The sequence below is a fragment of the Peromyscus leucopus genome, chromosome 5, assembly GCF_004664715.2.
Source record: "Peromyscus leucopus breed LL Stock chromosome 5, UCI_PerLeu_2.1, whole genome shotgun sequence".
Taxonomy (NCBI): domain Eukaryota; kingdom Metazoa; phylum Chordata; class Mammalia; order Rodentia; family Cricetidae; genus Peromyscus; species Peromyscus leucopus.
In genome coordinates, this window is record NC_051067.1 from 134,823,161 (window position 1) to 134,850,261 (window position 27,101).

At 39.2% G+C, this 27,101-nt stretch overlaps 1 protein-coding gene across 7 annotated transcripts in view; it reads left to right on the top strand.

The window, feature by feature from the left end:
• Arhgap12 (Rho GTPase activating protein 12) overlaps positions 1-27,101 on the top strand; it is a 109,575-nt gene that overhangs the window by 64,227 nt on the left and 18,247 nt on the right. The window contains exons 4-12 of one of the 7 annotated variants that reach the window (XM_037206389.1): positions 2,314-2,574; positions 6,269-6,409; positions 7,912-7,992; positions 11,092-11,217; positions 15,686-15,760; positions 16,215-16,229; positions 20,144-20,205; positions 24,270-24,351; positions 25,970-26,071. In XM_037206389.1, coding sequence (XP_037062284.1) covers positions 2,314-2,574; positions 6,269-6,409; positions 7,912-7,992; positions 11,092-11,217; positions 15,686-15,760; positions 16,215-16,229; positions 20,144-20,205; positions 24,270-24,351; positions 25,970-26,071 — 945 coding nt within the window. The remainder of the gene's footprint in view (positions 1-2,313; positions 2,575-6,268; positions 6,410-7,911; positions 7,993-11,091; positions 11,218-15,685; positions 15,761-16,214; positions 16,230-20,143; positions 20,206-24,269; positions 24,352-25,969; positions 26,072-27,101) is intronic. The other 6 variants (XM_028872963.2, XM_037206390.1, XM_028872978.2 and 3 more) reach the window with 6 other exon arrangements.

Here is a 27,101-nt window from a genome sequence, read left to right on the forward strand (position 1 = left end):
CCCTTCTCTTTCGATAGGGTTGTCCAGGCTGAATTTGAACTTGGTATGTAGCTGCGGATAACTTTGAACTCTTGAACCTGCCTCCTCCCAACTGCTGAGATTACAGGCATACATCACCACATTTAATTTTGTGTTGTGCTGGGAATCAAATCCAGGGCTTTGTGTATGCTAGGCAAGCACTCTACCATTGAGGTACATCCAATATTTGCATTCCTTTTAATGTTATAATAGTTTAGAATGTTCTTTCTGGCTTAAAGCCTTGGTAATTCCCAAATACCACATTGGATGGCATCTATGGTAGTTCTTCTTTCTCTCTTCAAGGGGACTATACTGAGAGTTGAACTCACAGATTTGTGCATGCTAGACAAGTATTTTTGAGTTACACCATTAGCAACATTAATGCTTTAAACATGGCATATAGGGTTGTCTTTATTCTTGTTCTCCTTAGGTCTTCCCCTTGCCTACTCTGTCACACTCTTTGTGGGTTAGTATGAGTCTGTGACAGGTGCCATGCTATCCTGCCCCCCCCTTTTTTTTTTGTCCTGGAACTCATTGTGTAGATCAAGCTGCCCTCAAACTCACAGAGATCCCCCTACCTCCTTCTCCTGAATTCTGGAATCAAGGTAAGTGCCACTACACCCGGCTTCCCGCCATACTGTTTTCTTCACCTGTTTCTGCTGCCTCCCAGCCAACTCCCTCTAATTTTTTCATCCCAAAGGCCTACTCACTCATGTTCAGGATGCTTCTTTTTGCTCCCATAAGTATCTGTTCCCCGTGTAGTCTCAACATTGTCTATTATTCATTCAGATGATTAGTTTCACTGTTCTTTTCTCTGTTCTGAGATCCTAGAAGACAGAATTTTTACTTGTGTTTGTACATGATACTCAATTCATTTGGAGATGTTGCTCAGATAGGGACACAGCTGGTTGTCCTTCTCCTCAATCTAGAAATGATTGCTCCGTCACCTAAGCAGTTCCAGTTCCTTAGTTTTGGGTTTATTTGGACATTGTTCAGATAATTTTGTTATCTGCTGAGCACTAATGTAATAACCACACTACCCTCTGAGATTGTATATTAATTTGTAGAGAATTACATGTAACTGAGTTTTGAAATAGGAACAGGGTTTGTGTCTGTTTACGTTTCTGTGTGCTGAGGAATGAGTGTGTGGTTTTGTGATTCTAAGCACACACTATATACCACTGAGCCTGTCCTTGGAGGAAAGTTTTCTATGTATTCTCATTTGTTTTTAGATTTGTTTCTAAGTAGTTAACTCTTTGTTTTCCTACAGTGATGGGTGTTTCTTTTTCCAATTACATTTTTCAATTACATTCTAATTATTTATTGAATTGAGAGTGATTAGATTATCATGTATCTGACTAAGACTATAAAAATATAGTTTAAAAACTGCCGGGCGGTGGTGGCGCACGCCTTTAATCCCAGCACTCGGGAGGCAGAGCCAGGCGGATCTCTGTGAGTTCGAGGCCAGCCTGGGCTACCAAGTGAGCTCCAGGAAAGGCGCAAAGCTACACAAGAGAAACCCTGTCTCGAAAAACCAAAAAAAAAAAAAAAAAACTGTCTAGGAGCTGGAGAGGTGGTCTTCCAGAGGACTCACTCATTTCTCACCACTTTCACTGGGCAACCCACAACACTTGTAACCTCAGCTTCAGGGAGTCCAACACCTTCTAGCATCATGTAGCATACATTCACACAGACATGTACATACACAGAAATAAATTTTAATTGCCTAAAATCTTAGAATTTTAGAGCCAAAGGAAACCTTAGTGGCTTAGTCCCATCCTTTCATTTATGGGTTAAATATTTCACTTTTGGATAGGTGAAGTGGTTTTACCCAGTGTAGTACAACCTTCTGTTCAACAGATCTTGAATAGAGCCTACAGCTGTCAGTTAATTAACTATTGCTTTCGACGGGAGGGGGATCTGTCAAACACACTTTGGATTCTGTTTGAAGGTACTTACATTTTAAATCTGACTGTGAATATTAAATCATAGCACTTATGCCCATGCTTTTATATATTTTCATTTTTCCTTTTATATATTTTCATTTTTCCTTTTTCTCGGTCATTTTCATGTATTGTCTTGAAATACTTACTTGCTCATTTATTTTGTAGTGCTGACAATTCGACCTTGAGCATTCTGGGCAAAGAGCGTATCACAGAGCTACACCCCCAGCTCTTGATATTTTTCCCAAGTTTTGAAATACATTAGTATAGTTATTTATAAGTCTCTTAGTGTCATTTTAATTTATAAAATGTTATGCCATTTTAAACATGAAATTTAAATTTTATTTTACAGGCAACCACACCCCCTAATCAAGGCAGGCCAGATTCTCCAGTATATGCTAACCTGCAGGAACTGAAAATATCACAGTCTGCTCTCCCTCCACTTCCTGGGAGCCCAGCAATTCAAGTTCATGGAGAATGGGAAACTCACAAAGACAGTTCAGGCCGTTGCTACTACTACAATCGTGCAACCCAGGAGCGAACCTGGAAACCACCTCGATGGGCTCGGGATCCTGGCACAAGCCGAGATTTCCAGAGCCCAGGAGAGCAGGAGGTAGGAGTAAAGCAGAGTCACCCAGTGAGGCTCCCAGGGTTTGTTCATTATTCAGACATAAAAGAAGGGGCTTGGTTTCTTGGTGTCAGTGTGGTGGAACACTTTTATCTCTATAGATACCAAACCTTTTCCCAAGCTTCTTTCTAACCTCTAACTACTGCACAGATGCTGGGTTTAAGGAGCATTTGATTGTTCCTGGTTTGGGTTAGAGCTGTCCTCTGCCCGGTCCTCTCTTCACTGCATCAGGAGGCACCAGCACAGCAGATGTGGGCACTTGGGCTCCCAACACTTGGGGGATGGGGCCCTAAAATCACAGTCAGGGCCAGTCATATTAAGTGCATATCCAGTCTGAGGCTGGACCTCTCAATAGCTCCCTCATCCCCAAAAGGATGCGTATTGCATAAGTCAATAAAAAAGAAAGAACGTACCTGACTAGACCTAGCCAGAGCAGTAAAAACTTATCAAAGCAATCACCTTCTTTTCCTTGTTAGTTTTTTGTGACCATCAAACTCTTTCATGTTTTCCTGTCAGTGGGATACAAGGTGACCTTTTAATTCTGATTAAGGGAAGTTATAATTCCCTTGCTGTGGTAGGGTTTGTCGAGTGTGGGGTTAATTCCCTCACAACCTCTTTCTCCTAGGGGTGGATGACTGTTCTCCTGCTTTCCTCTCCCCTCGCCACAGGCTCTTAGAGAGAGGTGACTAGTTCATATTTTAGCGAAGTACTTGTTTTTTGTAGCTTAGATGTGTAGGTAAGAGGTGGCTGACATTGATGGGATGCAGTGAAGCCCTGCCGTTTTGTGCCAGGCCATCCACAGGGACACCGGGTCTCACAGCTAGCTACAGGGATAAGTGCAGAGCTCCAGGAAGGAGCTGGGTCACCTGTCCTGCATTTAGCAGAACCTAAGAGCTTTGTAGCTAGTCTTCTCCTTCTTGTCCTACTTTTCAATTGGCTATTCATAGTTCTCTTTCATGGTGACTTGCACTTTTAATGTCCACAAATGAGAATAAAAATAGAAAAACCATAGCAAAAATGTTCATCTATACTGAGAAAGCTAGGAAACTTGTGTCTGGATTATAACTCTAGAAAGATTTGAAAAGAAACCATCTTGTATATCAATAGTGAAATCTTTATAATTATTAAGGAAAGGTTAAATTACAGAATAGTAGAAAAAATTAGATATACACAGGAAATGTCTATGCATTTCTTGCCTTTCTAATTATATAAATGAAAATAATTTGTCTATCAGGGTCTCAGCTTAAACTTTCAGTGTAAGAATAGGTATTTTCAGAGTTTCTGGAGCATATCTTTTATCACCTCCCTAGAAAAGGGTGCTCATGGAGGTAAAAATGAGACTGTATATCTGAAAATGCCTTGTTCTGCTTTTGTATTTAACTAATCAAAGGCCAGAGTATAGAATTATAGGTTGGAAATGATTTTCTCTCTCAATTACAAGGTGGTGTGAACTTCACTTGAATTGGATATTTATGTCAATTGCTTTCTCCCCTGTTAGACAGACCCTTTGGGTCTTTCCCTGTGGACTGACTCATCTCCACAGAGGTCTTCAGTTATTTTGCCTACAACATGGGTGCTTCCAGGGTGTCCACGTCATCATTTAATTCTCAGATACTTCCTTAGTCTCTGCATCCATGGCTTGACTATGTTTTGCTTTAACTGAGGATCTTACTGATTTCCCTCTTGAGGGGCTTCACTCCCATAGTTCTGCGGGGAGCATGCCTAGAGGACAGGCATGAAGCAAGTGATTCTGACACCGTTAGCCCTCTTGTCTTTAGTACTCTGACCTTCACCCCAGTTCTGGTGCTGTTGGCTCCTGAACCATCTCCAAATCCTGCTGAGGAAGCTCCCTGTTCTCCGCTGCCCCCACGCCCTTGCCTGCCCGTTTAGACCCTGCTCTCTTCTGCATGGCTAGTTGAGGTGTTTTATCTGCAGACTCTGCTCTCCCTGTTCTTGTGGGTGTGTATCTTTGTAGACATAATGCACTGCAGTTATTTTTGTAAAATTTGAAAGGAAGTAAGTGATCATGCCTCTGTCATACTTCAGAGCAGTGGTTCTCAACCTTCCTAATGTTGCCATCCTTTAATACAGTTCCTCATGTTGTAGTGACCCCCAACCATAAAATTATTTTCATTACTACTTCATAACTGTAATTTTCTACTGTTATGAATCATAATGTAAATAACTGATATGCAGGATATCTAATATACGACTCCCTAAGGGGTCACAACCTACAGGTTGAGAGCCGCTGCTTTAGAAGCTTTTCTAGTGGTTTTCTTAGAACAGTGGTTCTTACCTGGTGACAGTGCTTTGCAGAGCAGATGTGCTTTCCAGGACCTTGGCAGTGTTTGTAGACTGGTCCTCACAGTGAGGGAAGTGCCATTGTGCAGAGGCCAGAGGTGCTGCTGCTGTCTAACAGCACATGACAGCCTTTCACAGCAAAAAGCTTCTGGCCTGAGGACAGCAGTGCTGCTGCCCACCGCCGCCCCGGACATCCACGATGTCTGCTTTATCACAGTCCTACCTTTACGTCCCCCGCCCTTAAAGCCAGCTGCTGGATGCTCCTGTTGCTGCATATTTTATTTGTTTGTGGTTTCTCTATTGTGTGTTACAGCTCAACAGTTCATTCTCTATTTTATTTTTTCCCCTCAAATTTCTTCTGATTTTAGTATGCTTTTAAATTCCCTTGTGAGCTTTTCTTAGTGATAGAATTTTTTCATTTTAATTTTTTTTTTGGTCTAGAAATTATGTGTGTGTATGTGTGTATAATTTTTTTTATTGGCATATGTTTAGCAGACACAGTGTTGAGTTACTTTTATTTAAAGGACTTCTACAGTTCCACGTTGGCTGTTGACTTGGTTATTTTTGGTTTGGTTTGATTTGCTAATTTCATTGTTCTCATGTTTTCTGGCTTCCTTTGTTGATACTGAAAACTCAGCTGTCATTTTATCCTAGAAAGAGTAGTCTGTCTTTTCTTGCTGTTACTTTTCTGTCATCTCACTAGGATGTGAATGGTGAAGATGCCGTTGATAACCATCTTTCTGTTGTGACACCACACTGCAGAAAACCAGACCAAAGCAGGGAGGGGTTGTTTGGGCTCCTATTGTCAGTCTGGTCGGTTGGGTCCGTCGTTTCTGGCTGTGTGGGGAGACTACCATAGTAGAAGACATAGAGCAAGACAGCTGTGAGGGAAGAGAGGAGGAGGGTGGGAGACAGTGAGGAGCGAGGGACAAGCTACACCCTTCAAATGCATACTGCCTGCTCCCTGTTTGCTCAAGCCAGTCCTACATTTTAATAGCTCATTCAGCCTTAACCTGGGGATGGATATCTTTAATCTGCATGGTTAGCATCCTCTCAGTGGCACCAAGAGCTGAGAACCAAGCCTTTCACACATAAAAGCCTTCCAGGCTGTTCGGTGTCTAAATGTAACTATTTTTATTTCCTGTCAGAGCTTTTTCCATGATTGCATTAATATGATCAAATAACTTACCATTATTAATTTTACCTCCCTACTTATAATGTACTAAAGACAATTTATTTTGAAAATTAAATATTTTAATATTAGTATATTCAAGATATCCTAGTATTTTTAGTCAAGTAAATTCAGTCTTTTTAGAGTCTTACTTACTGCATATTTGTATTGAAAGAAGAAAAATCCTGTGTTTCTGACTGTTTGTAGCCTTTTTCATCAGAAGAAAACTACTACAGCAGTTGTTACAGCCAGTCAGATAGTCAGTGTGGTTCTCCTCCAAGGGGTTGGTCAGAAGAGTTGGATGAACGTGGGCATACCTTATATACCAGTGACTATACTAAGGAAAAGGTACTTTTCTTTTTCTTCTTTTCTTATCTAGTATACCTTGGCAGAATCCTCTCATGAGATAATTGTGTGCTCAGTTTTAATAGCAATAAAATAAACTCATAAGTTGGTAAGGAGGTATATGTTTATAATCCAGCACTTGGGAGGCAGAGATGGCTGTGAGGGGTTGAGTTTGAGGTTAGTCTGGATTGATCAGCAAGGCTCTTTCTTCAGAAAATCTCATGGGAAGTATTCCTCATGGTAATTTTACAATAGAGTACTTAGTAATACTACAGATTCATGGTTTTGTTTGTTTGTGTGGCTGGGGATGGAGTACTGGACTTCACACATGATAAGCGCTCTACCACCGAGCTGCACTATGATCCCTGTTTGTCTATTTTTGGTTTTTTGAGACAGGGTTTCTCTGTGTAGTTTTGGTGCCTGTCCTGGATCTTGTTCTGTAGACCAGGCTGGCCTCGAACTCACAGAGATCCCCCTGCCTCTGCCTCCCGAGTGCTGGGATTAAAGGCGTGCGTCACCACCGCTGGCCGGCTTCTTCCCAATTTAATGGGCTACAGCAATGGTGATTTTGTGGTACTGACAACCTACCCGGATGGATCTCTGAGGGCTGGCCTGCTGTCATTTGCTTAGGCTTCTTCACTAAAACTATTTGAATTTCTCTTGGGAAAGTTGAGGGTTTTTTTCAATGATTTTTCTCAACCTGCACTTATTACACACTCTCACACTGGTTATATTCCTTTTTCCATTAGGACCAAATCTGTAAAACAAAAACCATGAATCTAGTATTTTGTGATTAATTAGTTTATAAATGAATGACAAATTTTATTTCTCACCTGTGAAGTCATTTTAAATGGTAGCTAACTGGTTTGCTAGTTAAGGTTGGGGGGGGGCGGTTAGGCAAATAGCTCTCTTCCTTGCTTCACTTACTTAGCTCCAGAATACATAGAAGCTAGTGTTTTAGTCTTCTATAATAAGAAAGATGATATAGTCATGTCAGCAGTAGTCTTTTTCCCTTCATGTCCTGTATTACATTGTGTGCAGTTCTCTTGTTGTTGTTACTTAAAGTGCATTGAGTACAATGCACTGGCTAAGGGAAATAATAAGGATTTGTGTAAAATAAGGCCTAAGTTGTAAAATTTTATACCTAAATATTGAAAATAATTTTTTAATGTTTCAAACCTATTTTCAAGATGGATTATACTCTATGCTAGCAAATGTGTGTCTCCATGTATCTTTATGTCATATGTTTCTTATTATGTCGTTAAGTGATATTTGAATTACTACCTAACATTTGAGGAAGGAGAAATCGATAATATAGTGAGTATTATACTCACCGAACTTAAGTGCAATTTGTTAATGTGATAAGCTTGTTGAGCTCATTTATTTACTTATTAGTTTGTTGCAAATAGGATGAAATTCCTGAGAATAATATCTAATAACTCTTATAGTAGCTATTTAAAGTAGCCTTTATTTAAAATAAATAAAAACCTGTTGTGTTTTTATAGTGGCTCAAGCATGTTGATGATCAAGGCAGACAGTATTACTACAGTGCAGACGGATCTCGGTCAGAATGGGAATTGCCAAAGGTAAGAAGCTTAATGTTGATCTTATGTGCATAATGAATGTCTAAAGACAGTTGTACTAGACTCAGTTTACTTTTTACTCTGTAGCTCAGGCTTGTCTGAAGCTTTCTGTGTAGACTAGGGTAGCTTTAGACTTACTTTGCAGATTCATTCTTCACTTTGTTTTCTTCATTAAAAAGCAGCTAGACTACTGGTCTTGGAGTTCATTTGCAACCCTGTGATTCCCTAACGTTGTCAGAGATGCACATTTATCACTTCTTCATCCTGGTTATTCTCACTCAGGAAATCTTCTGATTTAGCTTGAAACTGGTCTCTTATCCCTCGAAATAAGAGTTTTACTTAGTGCCAGTAGTGCTAGCCTGTGTCTAGTTATCTGAGGTTCTTATGTGGAATTGGCCTTGTATTTAGTTCTTTTTAGGAGAAAGGACAGTGATGTTACTCAAGATCGTCATCAATGAAGGTGTCTATAAGTGAATCAGTCACTGACCTCTCTCTCTCCCTTCCCCCCTTTTACCCCCCATCCCACATTTGCCACTGCCAGGTATTGATGAACATAGGATGTTGTGCAGTGTGTCACATTTTGCTGCAGTATTATAAATTGGTATTAATATGTCAAACATGTCCATGGTAACACAAAGGCAAGACTGTACAGTATGTGTGTAATGTGTTATGACATAAGTAAAAACATTCAAGATCAATTTTTAAAAAAAGATTTAAGTATGTGTGAAACGATTTGCTTATCTACATGGGCATTACATTTTGAGTATTGCCTGTGGAGGCCAGAAGAGGGTGCTGGATCTCTATAATTACAGGCCATGACAATCTCCTCCATATGGGTACTGGGAACTGAACCTGGGCCATCTACAAGCACCCTTAACCCCTGAGCCATCTCTCCAGCTCCTTGAGATAGATTTTTTAAAGCATCATGAAAAGTTAAAAAAAAATCAATTTAGAGAATGATAATTATATTATATAAAATATTGAAACTTAAAAATATATTGATACTAAGATTTTTATCAAAATATGAGATGCATGTGGATGATGAACATTGAGTTCATCATATAGTATAGCTAAGAAGGGAAGGAGAGACCTGATATCTGGAAGTTGTATTCAGAAGGCATCAAATGTGTGTTCCTCTTACTATGTTTCTTTAGAAAAATCACTAGAAACAAGTATCTTATGTTAAAATAGTAAAACTCAGTGCTAGGTTTTTTTTTTTTTTTTAAATTTTATGTGCTTTTGGTGTTTTTTTTTTTTTTTTTTAAATAGTTTATTTATTTTTACTCTATGTGCCTTGGTGTTTTGGCTGTATGTATATCTGTGTGAGGGTGTTGGATCTTGGAGTTGTAGACAGTTAGGAGCTGCCATGTGGGTGCTGGGAGTTGAACCCAGGTCCTCTGGAAGAGAAGACAGTGTGCTTAACCACTGAGCCATCTCTCTAGCCCCGCTTTTGGTGTTTTATATGTGTGTCTATGTGAGGGAGTCAAATCCCCAGAAACTGGAGTTATGGATGGAAGAGCAGCCAGAGCTCTTAACTGCTGAGCCATCTCTCCAGCCCACTAGGTTCTTATTATAGTCTATTTTTATCTATCTGTTTAAAATAAGTCACAATAAGATTTCAGTTGAGCTTTTAAAATTTTTTTTATGGGAATTAGGAACATGTTAAGGTTTGGCCATCTTTTTAAACTAAGGGTGTTTAAATTGTGGGATTTCTCTTGTGTTTTTCTTTGATATGTGTACTTTATCATCATCGAACATTTCATTGTGCTCTTTGCTTCTGTGACTATTTTGCACCTAGTAAATTGTGAGCACATTTAAAATTATGGTTATTACCCATATTAATTTTACATTATTTTTGTGGCTACATAGAAAGACTTACCTAAATTGTAGTAATTACAAGCTCAAAAGCTAGTCAGAGCCCTATGAAATTTCATATACAAGTTTACACACAACCACACAGTGATTGCTAGTGATGATTGTGTTTCAGAGAAGCCCTGTGTAACAGTTGGGTCCCTTTACATTTGAAATGTCTGGCACAGGATTTTGGTGGTCTTTCAGCAGCATCATTGTTTAGTCTAGAAATGATAATCTAAAAACTGCTGTTTGTCAGAAAAGGCTGACTTGAAAACAAACACCCATATGTGTTGATATCTTTGCCCAATTTCAGTGTGAAGAAAGAGTAACAGCTTTGTTAGATGGCTTGTATGCATTCAGTTTGGAGAGTCAAAAAATAACATATTGTGCAGGGAAAACATACTCCAAATATAATTGTTGAAATCATAATCAAAGCCATTAAAAGCTAAGGTTTGCTGGACTATTTTTAGGGTCAAGGGGAGTGATACAAGATTTCCTGCAGTTTCAGGAGAAGAATGCACCTATTTAGAAGTTGACTGCTATTGTTATTTTATTACAACTTAAAGCATTTAAGTTGGCTACATAAGAAGGCACAAAGCTCAAAGCTTTATAGTTCTCCATCTTTCTTGTGTGCTCTGCATAACTTTCCAGATTCCTCCATGGTTTACTACTGCACTGAGAACACATTAACTTCACATGAAGTTTTCTTTTGGCAGCGATTGCCTATCCTGTTCTTTCTACACAATTAGTATGTTCAGATCTCTGTGAGTCTGAGGCTAGCCTGGTCTACAGAGCGAGATCCAGATACGGAGCCAGGACAGGCACCAAAACTATACAGAGAAAACCTGTCTCAAAAAACCAAAACCAAACAAACAAATAAACAATAAAAATAAAAAACCTTCTTTAAACCTTATGATAATTATGGTAGTGTTTAGGAAGAACCAGGTGTTTCTACTTCATTTGTGCTTAGAGCAACTCTGTGAGGTGACAGGTCTGCTCTGTCTTTTTTTGCAACTGAAGAACAGTTTATGGGGAGCCAATATTTTACAAAAGATAACAGCAGCTGGGTATATCCAGCTGTAGAATCTAGAATCTTAGTCATGTCACAAGGCTGCTCAGTAAGGAAATAGACCAGACAATTCTTAGTGGTGTTCACTTGAACATTGCCTAGTGATCATGTGTCATTAGGAGCCACTATAGATTCACATTTGTGTCTTTTACTTATGGAGTGTGTTTTGTTTTCTTTAGTACAATGCTTCATCCCAGCAACAAAGAGAAATAATTAAAAGTAGGAGCTTGGACAGGCGACTGCAAGAACCAATAGTGTTAACAAAGTGGAGACATAGCACCATAGTGTTGGACACCAATGACAAGGTAAGAGCTTGGAGAAAATGTGTGGAGAAGTTCAGCAAGGGTTTTGGGAATTGCATTGTTCACAGTGAGTTCTAGCCATTTGTACTCATGTTTATGTAGTATTTTACTGTTGTTAAATGCAATTCTTGGCGAAATATTGACTTCCTTTGAGTACAAGTTATTGTTTTATTTTTCCACTTTGATTGTATCGCCCCCTTACTAGCCTTTCTTGTACTGTTCCCACTGAATGCCTTCTCTCTCTCTTTTTTTTTTTTAAAGATTTTATTTATTTATTATGTATACAGCATGTATGCCTGCAGGCCAGAAGAGGGCACCGGATCTCATTACAGATGGTTGTGAGCCACCATGTGGTTGCTGGGAATTGAACTCAGGACCTCTGGAAGAGCAGTCAGTGCTCTTAACCTCTGAGCCATCTCTCCAGCCCCACTGAATCCCTTCTCAACAAATCTCCCTACTTTCATTTGTTTGCTTTTACAGCCTGTTACATATAATTAGGGTTTCTTGAATGAGCTTGGGTGATACTTACTTGGGCAAGGGCAACTTATCAGTGGCTACACCCCTGAGGACTATGATACTTCCTCACCCCCAGTCATTAGCTGCCCATATTCCCAGTGAGGGATGAGACTTCATGGATTGATGCCTAGTCTTGTCAAGGCTTTATGCAGGCACTCGCTATTGCTTTGAGTTTTTGGATGCAACAGCCACTTCATATCCAGAAGTTTCATATCAGTTCTCCCCATCCTCTGACTTTTTCTGAGTTCTTTCTGTCCTCTCTTCCCTGATGTTCCCTAAGCCTTGGAGGAGTGGTACAGTTATTCTATTTAGGACAGAACACTCGATAGTCATTAAGTTCTTGCATGCAAGTTAGTGTTTTTGTCAACATGCACTGTGAAAATATTTTCTTCTTAACTAAATGGCGTTCATTTGTATTTAGCACCAGCTTATTATGTAGTAGTTTTTGGCTTATAGTATTCTCAGATTTTGACCAACTTTTTGAGACCTACTGAGGTCTGATGTATGTACTTGACACACTTGAGCTAGTGTATATATGTGTGTGTATATGAGTGTGTGTATGTGTGTGTGTGTATATATATATATATATATGCTCATACTATACTACATATGTGTTCATACATTACACTACACATATATACACACTCTTACAGTATTTTAAAGCCACTTTTGCTATCTTTAATCTCTAGGAAGGTTCATACAACAGTAAAGATTTCATTTTCTCTGTCCCTAGAAAGGCTAGGATCCTACTTGCTTTATTTTCTCACATAGTATTGCTTTCATCAATCTGAGAAGTGATGTTCTTTGTTTCTAAGAGGGGATGAATTTTGATACAGGTTTCAGAAAAGGTGCTTTTTAAACTTCTTCAGTTACACATAGAATATGGTTTCCTTTCAGGGCATGGTGGACATTTATTGTGCATTTGTAGAACATCAGCCATACCCCTGTTAGAAGATGATGGAAATGATAACATTTTAAACTGAAACACATTACCTTCAAAAGATTTCAGTTACTGGGGACTCTTTTCTTTCTCTGTAAAGCCACCATCACTTTTCTCTTGTAGAATAATTAACAGGTTTTTCCACAGTTTTGCTCCTTTTCTTTCTTTTGAAGCAGGATCTTTCTCTGTAGCATAGACTGACTTGGAACTTGGTGACTATCTTAGTAACTTTTCTATTGCTGTGAAGAGACACCATGATGAAGGCAACCTTATAAAAGAAAGCATTTAAATTAGGGGCTCAAGATTAAGAGAGCTATATTCTATGACCATCATGCTGGGGAGCATGGCAGCAGGCAGGCAGACATGGTGCTGGAGTAGTAGCTGAGAACTTACAACTGATCCACAAACACAAGGCAGAGAGAGAGAGAGTGGGAGGGAGGGACCGACAGACCTGCCGGCAGTAACACACCTCCTCCAGTGAGGCCACATCTCCTAAAATTTCCCAAACACTTCAGCCTACTGGGGACCAAGCTTTTAAATATATGATCATGCCCACGAGGGCATTTTTCATTCACGGCACCACAGTGACCCTTCTGCCTTGGCCTCCAGAGTGCTAAGATTGTAGGTGTACACCACTATGCCTGGCTGAAATGAACTTTGTTGGTACAACTTTGTTGGTACTTTTCCCCCATGTTTGGCTACTTTTAGTCTTAAATCCTTTTATAAACAATGTGATTTCATTCAGTTCAAAAGAAGAGGTTGTGTTAGTGCAATTGAGTGTAATAGTCTTTGTATGTAAAGCAAGGTAAATTTTTAAAGTGATGTACACACTTTCTGTATTTATAATGTGGACTTACAGAATAATAATGAAAGTAGACCAATTTATGGTTTTTATTTTCAAGAATATTTTATAACTAAATGCAGAAGTCTAGAAGACACACTAAATAAATCACATTTTTAGAATCAGTGTTATTGAAGATGTATTTGAAAATTTATTAGTATTGAGATTGGCCTAGGCAAGTAAGATTTCCTAGAGTTGTTTAATGGGAAATACAATCAACTCCAGGAGCTGGATTATATTTCTAGGTCTATAGAAAACCCGTTGACAAAAGCCATTGTTGAACTACCTCCACTACCTCTTCCAATGAGAATAAAAATGAATGTTTTGGTAAGATATACTTAGAGTTCCTATTTTCAAATATTCTGTCATGTTCAAGGGTGCGTGTGCACACAGGCATCCACATTTCTGTGAGGTTCAGCTTTAATCTGATCCTTGAAGTCACCTTCACCAAGTATTACTTCATGTCCTTTTTCATAATTGCCCTCAGGCAGCAGCAATGTGACTGTCCTGAGAACAGACGTTTACTTATTTTTAGTAGAAATCTCTCTCTTCCAGTTTGCCCTTTGAAATAGATTCACAGCTAATTGCTTCATCAAGTAAATATTTCCATTTCTTTTTATCACCCTAAATATTCCTTCTTAAAATAGGGCAGTCTTTGAGGTTATGAAAAAGGACTGCACTAGAACAAGCTTGTACATAATGGGCATATATAACTTACATTGAATAAACCCACTATTGTGTGGCAAGTGTTCTTACAATGACATGGATCCTAGTTCAGCTGGCAGAAAACCTTGAAAGGGGTAGTTGTGGGTATGACTATGTTTAGTACATCCAAGTGGATTTCCTTGATTGTGCTTATGTAAGGTTCTTACTAAAACTTTTCATGGATGTGAAAGATGTATGTGTACATACATACTTACAAAGGTACATAAGTGTACACTTGCTTCTTTACTGTAGTTATAATTATATATTATTACTCATAATTGTGGATTTTATGTATGTAGGACCCATGTTGCCTTTCTTCAGTTGCTTTATAGTTTTATGGTTCATTAAATCTTTACTTTTTCAGGCTGTTTTACACATAGAAGTAATGTGACTGAAGTCAGAAAAATTATTCAAATGAGGTGAACTGAAATTTGGATAAGCTTAGTTTGTTTTTCTAGAATTTGGGATAGAATTTGAATATTTTGTCCATCAGTGGTGTTAGCTTTGGTTGTTTGGTTGTAAGATTGTCCTTTCAAAGGTTCCCTCTCAGTCTTGATTGTTGCATAGCTTCTGTGGATATAAATTGTACCAGGTGCAAACTGAAGATATTTTTCTAAGTGAATGAGTGTTGAGAACAGAGTTTTGCATTGTTACTTACATTTCTAGGTTTGTTGTCAGAATCTTCCAGTTTCATAAGTGTAGACGGTGGGATGAACAAATGTGGAGATGAATGATGGCATTGTTTGGTTGGATTGGAAATTAGTAAGAGATATTGGCATGGCTTTTCTCATTCTCTTTTCCTCAAATTATTGAAAGCATCTAGGAGAATGAAGAAAATTTAAGTAGAAGTAGGTGTTGATACAAAAACTACTTTTCAGTCTTATCCTTCATCAGAAATACTTATCTTTTAGTTTTGACCCTCTTGCTCATTTGCTCCTAGGATATTCTTATAAACTTAAACATGAAAACATTCCCCCTAGTGCATCACTAATCTTTAAATGCTAGATTTCTGTGGTATATGTTTTTATCTTTATATATAATTATTGGAAAGTAACTAAATTCCTTGAAATATGGATAACAATTAAATTTATTTTCTGATTACTTTAGATTAAAAATTCCATTGTGTCAGTTACATGTAATTCTTGTGAATGTTTCTAGCACAGCCCTCAATAATCGTGTCTATCATGCTAATAGCGTCTTATATGGTGACTAGTGCATAAGTAATTTTAAATAGGGTTAATTAAAAGTGATACACTATTTTAGTCAACATAGTTGCTATAAAACATGCCATAGTTTCAACTTTAATAAAATCTGTAGTGTTCAGCTCAGTGCTATCCTACTTTTAGAGCTAAGATAGAATAACAAGGAAACAGTTATTTTGTTTGCCTTGCTAAGCTCTCCCATGTGAAACAGGCAGAAACAGACATGTTTAAAATAGAGTAACATTTTTCATTACTTATTTCTTGTAGGATTCTCCAACTACCACAAAACTCTGCTTACCTGAAAATGAATCTTCTCCTACCTCATCAAAGCATCAAGATCCAGTTAGTATATTAGACACATACAAAATAAATAGCCTAGTGTTTTCAATCACTTTCAGTAAATTAATTTTTTAAAAATATAATGTTGAATTATCTCTTGTGCCTCTATTAAATTTTATTGGCCTTTTCGAAAAATATAATTAAAGTAGTTTTAAGAATCAAGTTTTGTTTTAAAGCCCCTTTTGTGCAAAATACAGTATTATATGCCATATTTCTAAGTGACAAATTTATACTTGATTTTTAAAAATAAAAATTTCCAATCCTGGCAGTGGTGGCACATGCCTTTAATCCCAGCACTCGGGAGACAGAGGCAGGTGGATCTCTGTGAGTTCGAGGTCAGCCTGGTCTACAGAATGAGTTCCAGGACAGCCAGGGCTATACAGAGAAATCTGTCTTGAAAAAACAAAAACAAACAGCAACAGAAAATATTACAATTACACCTCACTTTCTTTCCCAGGCCAGCAGTCTAAAGGTAAGACATACGTCCTTTCTTCTGAGCAGCATGGCTGCCCTTGTGCGTCTGTGATGTGGAAGGCCTTCAGTGTGGCCAGGGAACCCTGGAGATAAGTCGCCTGACTGGAAACCTCCAAGCAGCTCTTCTAACAGTGTACCTGGTCTCCACCTGATGTTCACACTCTCTGGCTCTTCCTGTCACACCCATCTGCTATTGGCCTGCACCGCTGTCCCTTACTGGGTGACCTTTAACATTTTTAAGGACAGGACAGCAAGACTACATGCTTGGGCTCCTGGCTGTGTCCCTAGCTCATGCTTCCTGTGTCTTCTTCCCCCACACTACATGACACTTTGGTTAGTCTCTCAACCTCTCCTCCGCCACTGAGACTCCCCCACACCTCTGCCTGGCACCCTGTGCGTATTCACCAGAATGAAGTTCAGACATCACTTCCACAGAGAATGTAGGCCAATCCCCTAGGCTAGGTGAGGTTTCTCTGTGATACTCTTCATAGCATGAGTTCTATTTACTTATTTCATAAAATGAAGAGCAGTATCGGCACCCTCTGTGATCAGCTCTGTCTCTGACTGTCTTCCCCACCGAGGGGCGCTACTGGCAGAACCGGGAATACCCATTCCTGCTGCAGAGCCACGTGGTCACTGCTCAGCAAATGCTTGCTGAATTAATAAATGCAGCTTTAACATTTTAAAAAGACAAACTTTCATCGCCACTATTTGATGGAAATTATGTTGATTCTGTATAGGCCTGGATTTCTTCGCAATCATTCTGACCTTGTTTTTCTCTTTTCCACATATTTTTGTGGAAATATATGCATGTTTTTTAATTGTTGTTCTCTTTCTTATATTTTGTGGTTCCCATCACGTTGTATATACTTCCTTTTTATTTTTAATTAGCACTAAGTAAGCTAAGAGATAAGGATGTAAAAGCAGAACATTGTCTTTAAACCTGTTTTTAAATGTAGGTGATACATAGTTCACAGAAACTTCCTCACAGACTATGTTTTAATAGAAACAAATTTCTAAGTAATTGTAGAAACAAGAGTTTGTAAATCTACAGTTTCAAAGCACTGTTTGCCATTTTTCTCCCTGTCCATTTGACATCCATTAACCTGTCCTGGATGCAGGGTGCCCTCTGATGGCCACCATAGGAACTGCCTCGCCAGTGGAATCCTGTTAACACGGAACAGCTGTGTTGACTCTGCCAGGACCACTATGTTTCCACATAAACAGGGTGCTGCTTTCCTTCCCTGTGCGCTCTTCTGCTCTCTTGCCTCCCACCGAGACTGTTACCCCTTTGACCTCTCTCCTGGGTGTCTACTCTCAAGGCCCCTCCTCCTCTGCCTGCCCTGCTTCCAAGGCCTACCTGCCTGTCTCTTCCATTCATACCTAGGAACTACAAAGCTGTTCCCCCTTCTCCCTCTGTGTGAGTTAAAATCTTGGTGTAAATGTTTAGTGGACATGAAGGTACAGTTTAGGAAGTTTTCTGAAAATGTGACATTGAAACAGATTCTGCTGTCTACCTAGGTGTTTAAACGTGGCACTTTCCCTGGTATCCTCCATTTCCCCTGTGTGTCATCCCTGTCCCCTCACGTCCTGTGTCTCTCTGGAATGTAGCCTCTTTCTCACTACTCTTGGTCGAGCCCAGAACCTTGGCATTTCTTAGAGTGTCAGGAGATGGGTGTGGCTTTCTCAGCCACACCGCAGACTCTTAATGCCTCTCTTCTTGCTGCATAATTGGAGGGCCCTGGGGTGTGCTCTTTGCTTTTAATTTTTATCTCCCGTCTTCATCTTGTTGACTACACTTGTTAGTTCAAGGGGCGGCTCCTCAAGGAGGCTGCTCTGATTCTGTTCTTTCTCTTCCAGGGTGAATTCAGTTCTTTTGTCCAGGTTGAGATAGGTGTCCATTTCTCATAACACTCAACATGCTGTGTGATGATTGGTTTGGGGTACTTTCTATACAGTTGGATGTAGCAAGTTTTGTTCTTTTATAGTCAAATGAGAGTACTTAATACTTAGAGCATCGGTACTTCTGTCCTACTCCCTGTGGAAAGTTGCTGAAAGCTCTGACCCCTTTTGAACAGCGCCTAAACAAATGCAGCTTTCTGTTTGTCTGTTTTGTTTCTAGTCAATTTTATCCATCCGTTGACTCTGGTAGGAATCCCTGATTTTTGTTGTTTCTCATTTCTGCACATACACTGTCTGTCTCTACTGCTGTTGATTTTCCCTCTTTATTTTCATACCTGTATCTGTCCTGCTGCTGCTGCTTTTGTGCTATTCCAGCTGTGGCTCTAAAAAATATCCCCGACTCTCTTCTGTCAATTCACATTAAGTGGCCCGTTCAGAAGGGTTAATGTTGTCACTCTCGTTCTTTGGAAAATTTCTCTGTATCTGATGGAAGGACAATAAATTCAGAAGGCTCTTATTTAATATCTTACACATACTTAAAATTGCATTTATGTAATATCTTGTACATACTTAAAATTGTGCCATTGACATTCTGGTTGAAAGGCAAGAGGATTCTTATCAAATTTGCATATCTGAGATCAAACAGAGTTATGCATTGTAAAATAATTGAGGTAAAATTATGACTACATTATTTCCAAGTTTTCAATATGCCAAAAATAGAAGTTAACAAATTTTCAGCTAGAGAGGCAATGTTTCAAACATCTTGTAAACATTGCAAAGATATTTAATATTATGTTTATTTGCCATACAAGAAAGATTCATATTTTGATGAATTTGCTGAGGAATCAGTCAAATAGAAATAAATTTTGGGGCTGGAGAGATGGCTCAGTGGTTAGCATTGCTTGCTGCTCGTGCAGAGGACCTGAGTTTGGTTCCCAGCACTCATATCAGGCAGTTCACACTGCCTGTGATTCCAGCACCAAGGGACCTGACACCCACTGCTGGCTTCTGCAGGCCTCTGCTTCTGTGTGCACATACCCACAAATAGACACATATGCATAATTGGAAATAAAAGAAAATTTTTAAAAAAGAAATTCTGAATTTATTTTCTCTGTATATGTGTTTCATTTGAGTTATATAATTGCTTGTTGTCTCATGTACATATTTGGAGTGTTGATAATTATAATAGCCACCAACTCATTTTGGTTAATCCCGTTTATGTAGGAAACTAATACGGTGAGAAAGTATTACTTCATTTTTATCTGCAAGACTTTTAAGATAACATCAACTAGTGATGGTTAATGATAAAGCTAGTGTCACTTTTTCTGGCAAATAAATCTAGTATTTTGAGGGCCCAGATCATGTGGTAATATGTTTAATGAAGCACATACTGGCGCTTCTTCATAGCACATTAAAGTCTATGTAGCATACTAGGTACTTCTGAATAATTATCAGTCCCTTCAGTCCCTTCATTTGTTCTGCCTAGTCATTATTATGTTCTGACAAGATTAGTACGTTATTTTTCATGTTAATTTTTGTACTATTTATCATCATAACATCATGTTATTTGAACAGGAAGATGTAAACTTTTTCTGGTGGTTATTTGTGAAACTCTTCATTGCTAGCAAAGTATCTGATGGCTGCTGTGACTTAGGAGAAGAAGGTGTTTTGCTGGATGTGGTTGGGCATGTCTATGATCCTCTACTACCTGTGAATGGTAGAGGAAGGAGGGGCAGGCATTCAAGGCTAGGCTTGGGTTTATAGCAAATTACAGGCCAGCTTGGGCTGCAGGAGCCCTTTCTCAAAAAAAAAAAGGTCTTTTATTATAAATTACTGACAATACATTAGAAAAATGTGAAATGATTAAAGCACTTTAATAATAGGTGTGTTATATACTAACTGATCTTTTAAGTTTTTAGACTGAAAGACCATTTGGATTCCATTGATTATTATAATTTGAATATTATTGTCTATATGAATGCCTCAAAAAAGTATCACTTTGTTCCATAGGGTCAGGAGAAATATGGATTGTTAAATGTAACAAAAATTACTGAAAATGGCAAAAAGGTTCGGTAAGTATAAAGTCTTTAATAGTCTTGATGTTTATCTGATTGAAGTAAATGAACATTCTAGTAGAACTGATAAAATGGGTTAGAGCAATTTTCAATCATGGTGTTTTCTAGTTTTTTCCATACTCTCTTTGTTAGCATCTTTAAAAAGTAATATTCAGAAACAAGAGGACCCTGGAGAAACATATGCTTTCTTTAGATATTTTTTTTCTTTCAACAGGCAGTTAGTGGTGTTACATAATAAAAAACAAAGATACAGCCGGGCGGTGGTGGTGCACGCCTTTAATCCCAGTACTGGGAGGCAGAGGCAGGCAGATCTCCGAGTTTAAGGTCAGCCTGGTCTACAGAGTGAATTCCAGGACAGGCTCCAAAGCTACACAGAAACCCTGTCTCAAAAAACCAACCAACCAACCAAAGACACACTGAGCACTGTAGGAAAAGCCTTCACCGGCTGTGTTCCTGGCTCAGGTCCCCTGAGCAGTAGTGCTTTCTTCCAGAGAGGATTTACATGTGGATGTTTGTATGCACTTAGGTGACATTTTTGAACGTGCTCTGTTTTACATTTATCTTGGAGATGGTTCTGCTTCATTCCATCAGAGCTGGCACAGCATGTGCTGCTGTAGTATAGTTAGTCACTAGTGAGTTAATCATTATTTATCTGCAAGAATGTAACTAGGCCTGCTGTTGGCAGGCATTAGGGTGCTTACAGTTTTTGCTGTTATACACAGTATCACATTGAGTGTTTTGTATAGATAATTTTGAAAGTGTATAAATGGTTCAGTGGGTAGAAGTGCTTGCTTTGCAAATACCAAGTTCAAATACCCACTACCTATATATAAAAGCCAGACAGGACCATGTGGTGGTAGTGGCCCCGCACGCCTTTAATCCCAGCACTCAGGAGGCAGAGGCAGGATTGGCCTACAGAGTGAGCTCTGGACAGCCAGGCCTACACAGAGAAACCCTGTCTTGGAAAAACAAAACAAAAAAGCCAGGTGGGGCTGCATGTACCTGCCCCCCCACCCCCAGCATTACAGGGGTTGGAAATAGGCAGATCTCAAGGTCTCACTGGTCAGATAGCCAGTATGGTCAACATGAGTTCCTGTTGAGTGAGGCATCCTGTCTCAAGACAGTGAGGCAGAGAGTGATGGAAGAAGTCATTCAGTGTCAGGCTCTGGCTTCTGCATGTGCGTACATAGTCGTGTGCACCTGTACACTTGCATGCAAGTAACACACACACACACACACACACACACACACACACACACACACACACACACACACACACCGTTCCCTCCCTTCCTCCCTCCTTCTTTTTCTCCCTTCATTCCTTCTTCTTCCCTCTCTCTTTCTTTTTTTCCTGTCCTACAACTGGCTCTATAGACCAGGCTGGCCTTGAACTCAGAGATCCACTACCTCTGTCTCCCAAGTGCTGGGATTAAAGGTGTGTGCCACAACCATTGGGCACATATAATATTTTTTTAAAGAAAGGAAAATAATTCTCCCATTACAACTGAAGTTGGAAAGGGAGAAAAACATCTTAGTAGAGAAGGGAGACCAGTAGATGACATGCAAAGAAGTCGAAGCACCAGTATGAAACAGGCTCACAGATCAGTGAAAGCCCCTCAAAACAGCATGAAAGAGTTCCACACAAAATGAAATCGAAAGCAAATTTTAATAACAGTGCTAGAATCTGCACTATATCTAACATGCACATAGACTATTTGGATCTCCTAAAAGAGTGAGTTCTCAGATTGAAAGACAGGGCTGTGTTTAAAAACAGCCTAAAGTGGTTTAGAACTATGAGCAGGGATGTTAAAGTGTGAAAGATAAAGTAGGCGTAGGAACCCAGTAAAGGGGAAGAGCATTTGAAGCATTACAAACACGGATACTGTAAAATGGCAAAGCAAGGAGCTAGCGAGGTGGCTCAGTGGGTGTGAGTGCTTCTTGCACAACCCCGAGGACCTGAGTTTGAATCCCAGCACCCTGTAACAAGCCAAGCATGGTCTCATCACATACCCGTAACCCCTGTGCAATAGGGGCAGAGACAGGAGGATCACTAGGATTTGCTGGCTGCCAGCCTAGCCCCAAACAAGAGCTTCAGGTTTAGGGAGAGACCTTGCCCCAGAGGAATAAAATGGAGTGTGATCGATCCTATGATAGAGTGGTGATGCTCTCTTCTAGTCTGTGGACGTGCACAGGTGCATGCACTTACACACATGTACATGTGCTGTACTTACATATGCACATACATACATGTGTGCATAAAATAACAGCTTTGTGAACCGGTTCATGGTTCATGAGTAATAACCATGGATGGGCTAGGGATGTAGCTCAGTTGTAGTGTGTGTTCCACATACACAAAGCTCTGGGTTTAATCCCCAGCCACAGGTGGAGAGAGGATCAGAAAAAAGTTCAAGGTTGTCCTTGGCTAAGCCCTGGGACACGTTACACTTTATTATGCTTAATTACACTTTATTGAGGGAAAAAGTTGTGTATAACTACAGGAAATAAATGGAAAAGTAAAAAACTTCATCTATGAAATTCAAATATGTATAAAAAGTGATAAAGTAGATCTCATTGATAGGTATTGAATTCTACATTACGAAAAGTAAGCCAGCGTGCGTCCTTGCAGAGTTCCCACAGAGCTGGCTGTAACTGGAAGGGGAGGGAAGCCATACTAAATATCTATAGCACTTGGAGTTAACGTTCTTTCTACCTCCCCCAGCAACTGAATTCTCTTATAATTTTATCTTCTTATTTGTAAATACTGATCTATGTTTGCTATTTGAAAAGAAATTTTCTAGGCTTGAAATAGATACAAAAGTAAATTCTGAAGTAATGTAAGACTCACTCCAATGGGAGAAACATGTAAGCAAAAAATCTTTATTGGAAAATTTAAGATAACAAAGCAGGGAAGTTGAGTTAATTCTGACCAGAGTATAACATAGTCACCTTTAAAGTTATTAGTAGGAACATTAGTTGTATTACACATATTTATTGTGAACCTTACTGTGTATCTGGAGATAGGACAGTAAATCAGTGGATAGTCTTTTAAATTTTTTATTTCATCTTAGGAGCATTTTGTCTGCATGTATATATGTGCACTGTGTGCATACTGATGTCCAAAGATGTCAGGAGAGGATGCTGGGTCCTAAGGAACTGGGGTTACAGATGGTCATGAACCACTGTGTGGTTAGTGGGAATTGAACCTAGGTCTTCTGCAAGGACAAAAAATGCTTTCAATCATTGATTACCTTTGGAATGTGGACTGGAAGAGAAATGGGAGCCTTTTCCTTGACACCAGTGGCTCTCAGCCTTCTAATGCCGTGACCCTTGAATACAATTCCTCGTGTTGTGGTGACCCCAGCCATAGAATTATTTTCGTTACCACTTCATTAACAGTAATTTTGCTACTGTCAAGCATTGTAATAGAAATACCTGTGTTTTCCCGTGGTCTTAAGCAACCTTTATGAGAGGTCGTCCAACTACCAAAGGGGTTGTTACCCACAGGTTGAGAACCACTGCTTTACACATTTTGACAGTGATTTGACATGGAGGTTGGAGAATTGTGGGAATTTTCTTTTTACAATGTGTGGGTCCCAGGATTGAACTCAGGTCATCGAGCTTAGCAGGTGTCTTTAGCCATCTCACTAGGCTGCCCTTTACACATTTTTTATATTCAGAGTTTTTACATATATGTGTTGCCTTTGTAATTTATAAATTTTTAAAATTTTCATCTTAGTGAGCAATCAGTCAGTAATTATGTACCTTTAATGTATTTGATAAATTGCCTGTTGTTCCAAGTATGTTTCATCTGTGTGAAAACAGTTGGGTATTTGGTTATAGGTATTTTGATTATTTACATTTTTGACTAACCTCATTTGTTTTGGGGGTGCTATATGTCAGATTGAGGCACTAAAATGACTATAGATGCCATTAGAATCATCTATCTAATATAAATAGTTAAGGACTAACCACTAAATTGTGGATAACAGTGATTAGTGCTAAGTAGGTTTTGGTTTCTGAAGTTTGATTGACAGTGTTCCTTTTCATTTGTGTAATTGCAGAAAGAACTGGTTGTCTTCTTGGGCAGTGTTGCAGGGTTCATCTTTACTTTTTACCAAAACTCAAGGAAGTAGTACAAGCTGGGTAAGTGTTTCTCCTCTGTATACATGTTATACACTTAAATTATGTAAGCGTATAATATCTAAATGTCAAGAGTCTGAATTTCCGAAGTCTTTGAAACGCATATAAAAATAAAAGACGTTTTTCTGAAGATGCATTTTTGACTTGCAGGAGACTATTAGAAAAGTCTGGCTGGCTGTGTTAAATTCAGCAGTTGGCTTTATCATTTGAACCAATACCTCGCAACTTCAGCATTGCAGAATATTGACTCCTTTTCAGGATGTGAAAGCTTTTTTGTTTATAATTATTATTTCAGATCCTTATTTGAAAAGTGGGTAGTCATATGCTGGGCCCACCTTTGCTTGTCTGACCCTTTGTAACTAGGGGGTGACTCAGATGTCCATGTCTGTGTAAGTCAGGCAGCTTTTAGGAGACAAAGAAACAGGCTTTCTTTGTGAGTTATTGACACTTTTTATTTTAGTGTTGTAGCTTTATGGTGGATTGTTTGATTATGAAGGTAGAAATGTTAAAAATAAAAGTTAACCTTATTTTTGTTTTAGTGATTTCAGTAATAAATTCCATTTGGTCCCTATTTCTTGTTTTGTTATAACAAGCACATTTATGTAAGTCTGTATTTCTTACTGAAAAACAGAAGAAAAGTGAAGTAGTTGAAGTCTGGTCATTTCTCCTCGCAAAGCTGCTAAGTAGAGGACTGCTGTCACAGCGGTCGGTATCGACCACAGTGGGTGGGCATGGTTCCAAAGGCAAGTGCAAGCTGACATGACAACTTGGAACAAATGGAACTTCTTCTATAAATTCAGGAAATACCTATGAGCTTTATTACTTGTAGATTGTAGTTCTTAAGTTTTAAAGTAAGAAACCATCGCAGTGCCATAGGTATACTGGTTTTCTATTCTTATGTAGCAGACTAAGTAGGAATTTTAATTTATCAGAGGCATGTCAACAGAATAAGTATGTATTTAACGCACATTTTATTTCTGCTAATCCCTTTCTTGCTTAGTTAACAAAACATAATAAATAGCTAAGTGTTTTTTCCTAACTACCCATGCTACCTGTTTTCCTGTTCATTTTACAGATCTTATCACGTTGCTAGAGGCTTTTCAGCATCTGACTTATAATTTCTAGCAAAATCTTGAGTAAATGCTGTGGCTTATGGTTTTGTGTTTTTGTAAGTCATTAGTTATTGGAAACATAAATAGTTGATAAGGAGGTGAGTCTTGAAAGCACAAAACAGGATTAGGGGATGTTTTTTAGAAAATGTGCCTGGCATCTGCTTGTGACTTACATGTCTGGCATTGCCTTTCAAACATAATCTTTTATATAGCCACATAGGGTCTGGCATAGTTCCAAGAAATAGAACTGTGAAGCTGCAGTATACCCGTGTCCGCCTGTTTACAAATAACAGCATTACCCGAGTCCTTCTCTAGGAGTTACCGTCATCATAGATTGGAGCTGAGGTCTATTAGTTTACAGGTTCGTCAGATTTGGATATACTTAAACTTTTTTAAATCTGAAAAGAGAAGGATTTAAGATCATCTGTTTATTATACATGTTAGTCTTCTTTTTGAATACATATATGCATGTATATCACATAGTCCTTTCTCTTTTTTCTAAAATGAAGTTTGGGAGTAATCAGTCCAAACCAGAATTCACAGTGGACCTGAAGGGGGCAACAATTGAGATGGCATCCAAGGACAAATCCAGCAAGAAGAATGTATTTGAGGTAATACATCGTTTGCTAAATAACTCACATTCTTGGCTTTAGTATGTATGTTTTGTTTTAGTGTTTTGCTGTGACAAATTTAGGCAAAGTTTGTAACTAAGTCATCTGTAACATAATGCTGTAAGAACTCTGTGTGTGTGTGTGTGTGTGTGTGTGTGTGTGTGTGTATGTGTGTGTGTGTGTGTGAGAGAGAGAGAGAGAGAGAGAGAGAGAGAGAGAGAGAGAGAAGTCAGCTTCATTTGCATGTTACAAGAAGTGAGGGTTTCAGGCCTTTGTTTCACAGATTTTCTCTTTACTAGTAGTAACAAAAAGACATGATTCCCTAATATTAGAAAATAACTTTAGGGGGAGGTATTTCTTGGAGAGCTGTGTAAGTGTGTGTGTGTGTGTGGGGGGGGGGGTCTCGTGCCTTCTTCTTAGTGTTGCTGTGGCCCTAGAACTATTCTGCAGAAACGTGAAGCCTCTCTTCCTGTTGCCCCAGCCCTTCCACTGCAGTTCGCGGTCTTGTATCAGTCATCACAATATAGCAGACCACTCCCAAGCTCAACAGCTTTGCAGAAGGGCCCACGCTTGCTGCAGTTAGTTGGGGATGAGAGAATGGCTGGTGTGCTCTCACCCCGGACTCTTCCTGAGACTCGGAGAGAGTGGGTGTTAGCGCTGACCTCACTTACTGGCTAAAGCTAATGGAAGGCTTCCTTCTCCCTAAGACCTCTCTTTTTCAAGAAAGCTTACACAGGCTTCTCCACAGTAGAGTGAGAGATGACCAGGCTCCTCAAAGCCTAGACTTGGAAGTCGGCCTACCTGCAGTGTACTCTTCTAACACGGCTCAGAAGTCTAGCTCCTCCTATGCAGGGCCCTGGGTACTAAGAGTTCACCTGGGATGGGAACAGTGAAGTCAGTCTCGTTGCAGAAGGCTGGAGGAAATCTGGATGTGTCTGTAAGCTGTCTTGTAGCTCCCGTCCTTTATAGCCTTCCATGCATTGTAGACCAGGCACTTTGGCTTCGTCAGTGTTTTCCAAGGAGAACCTAC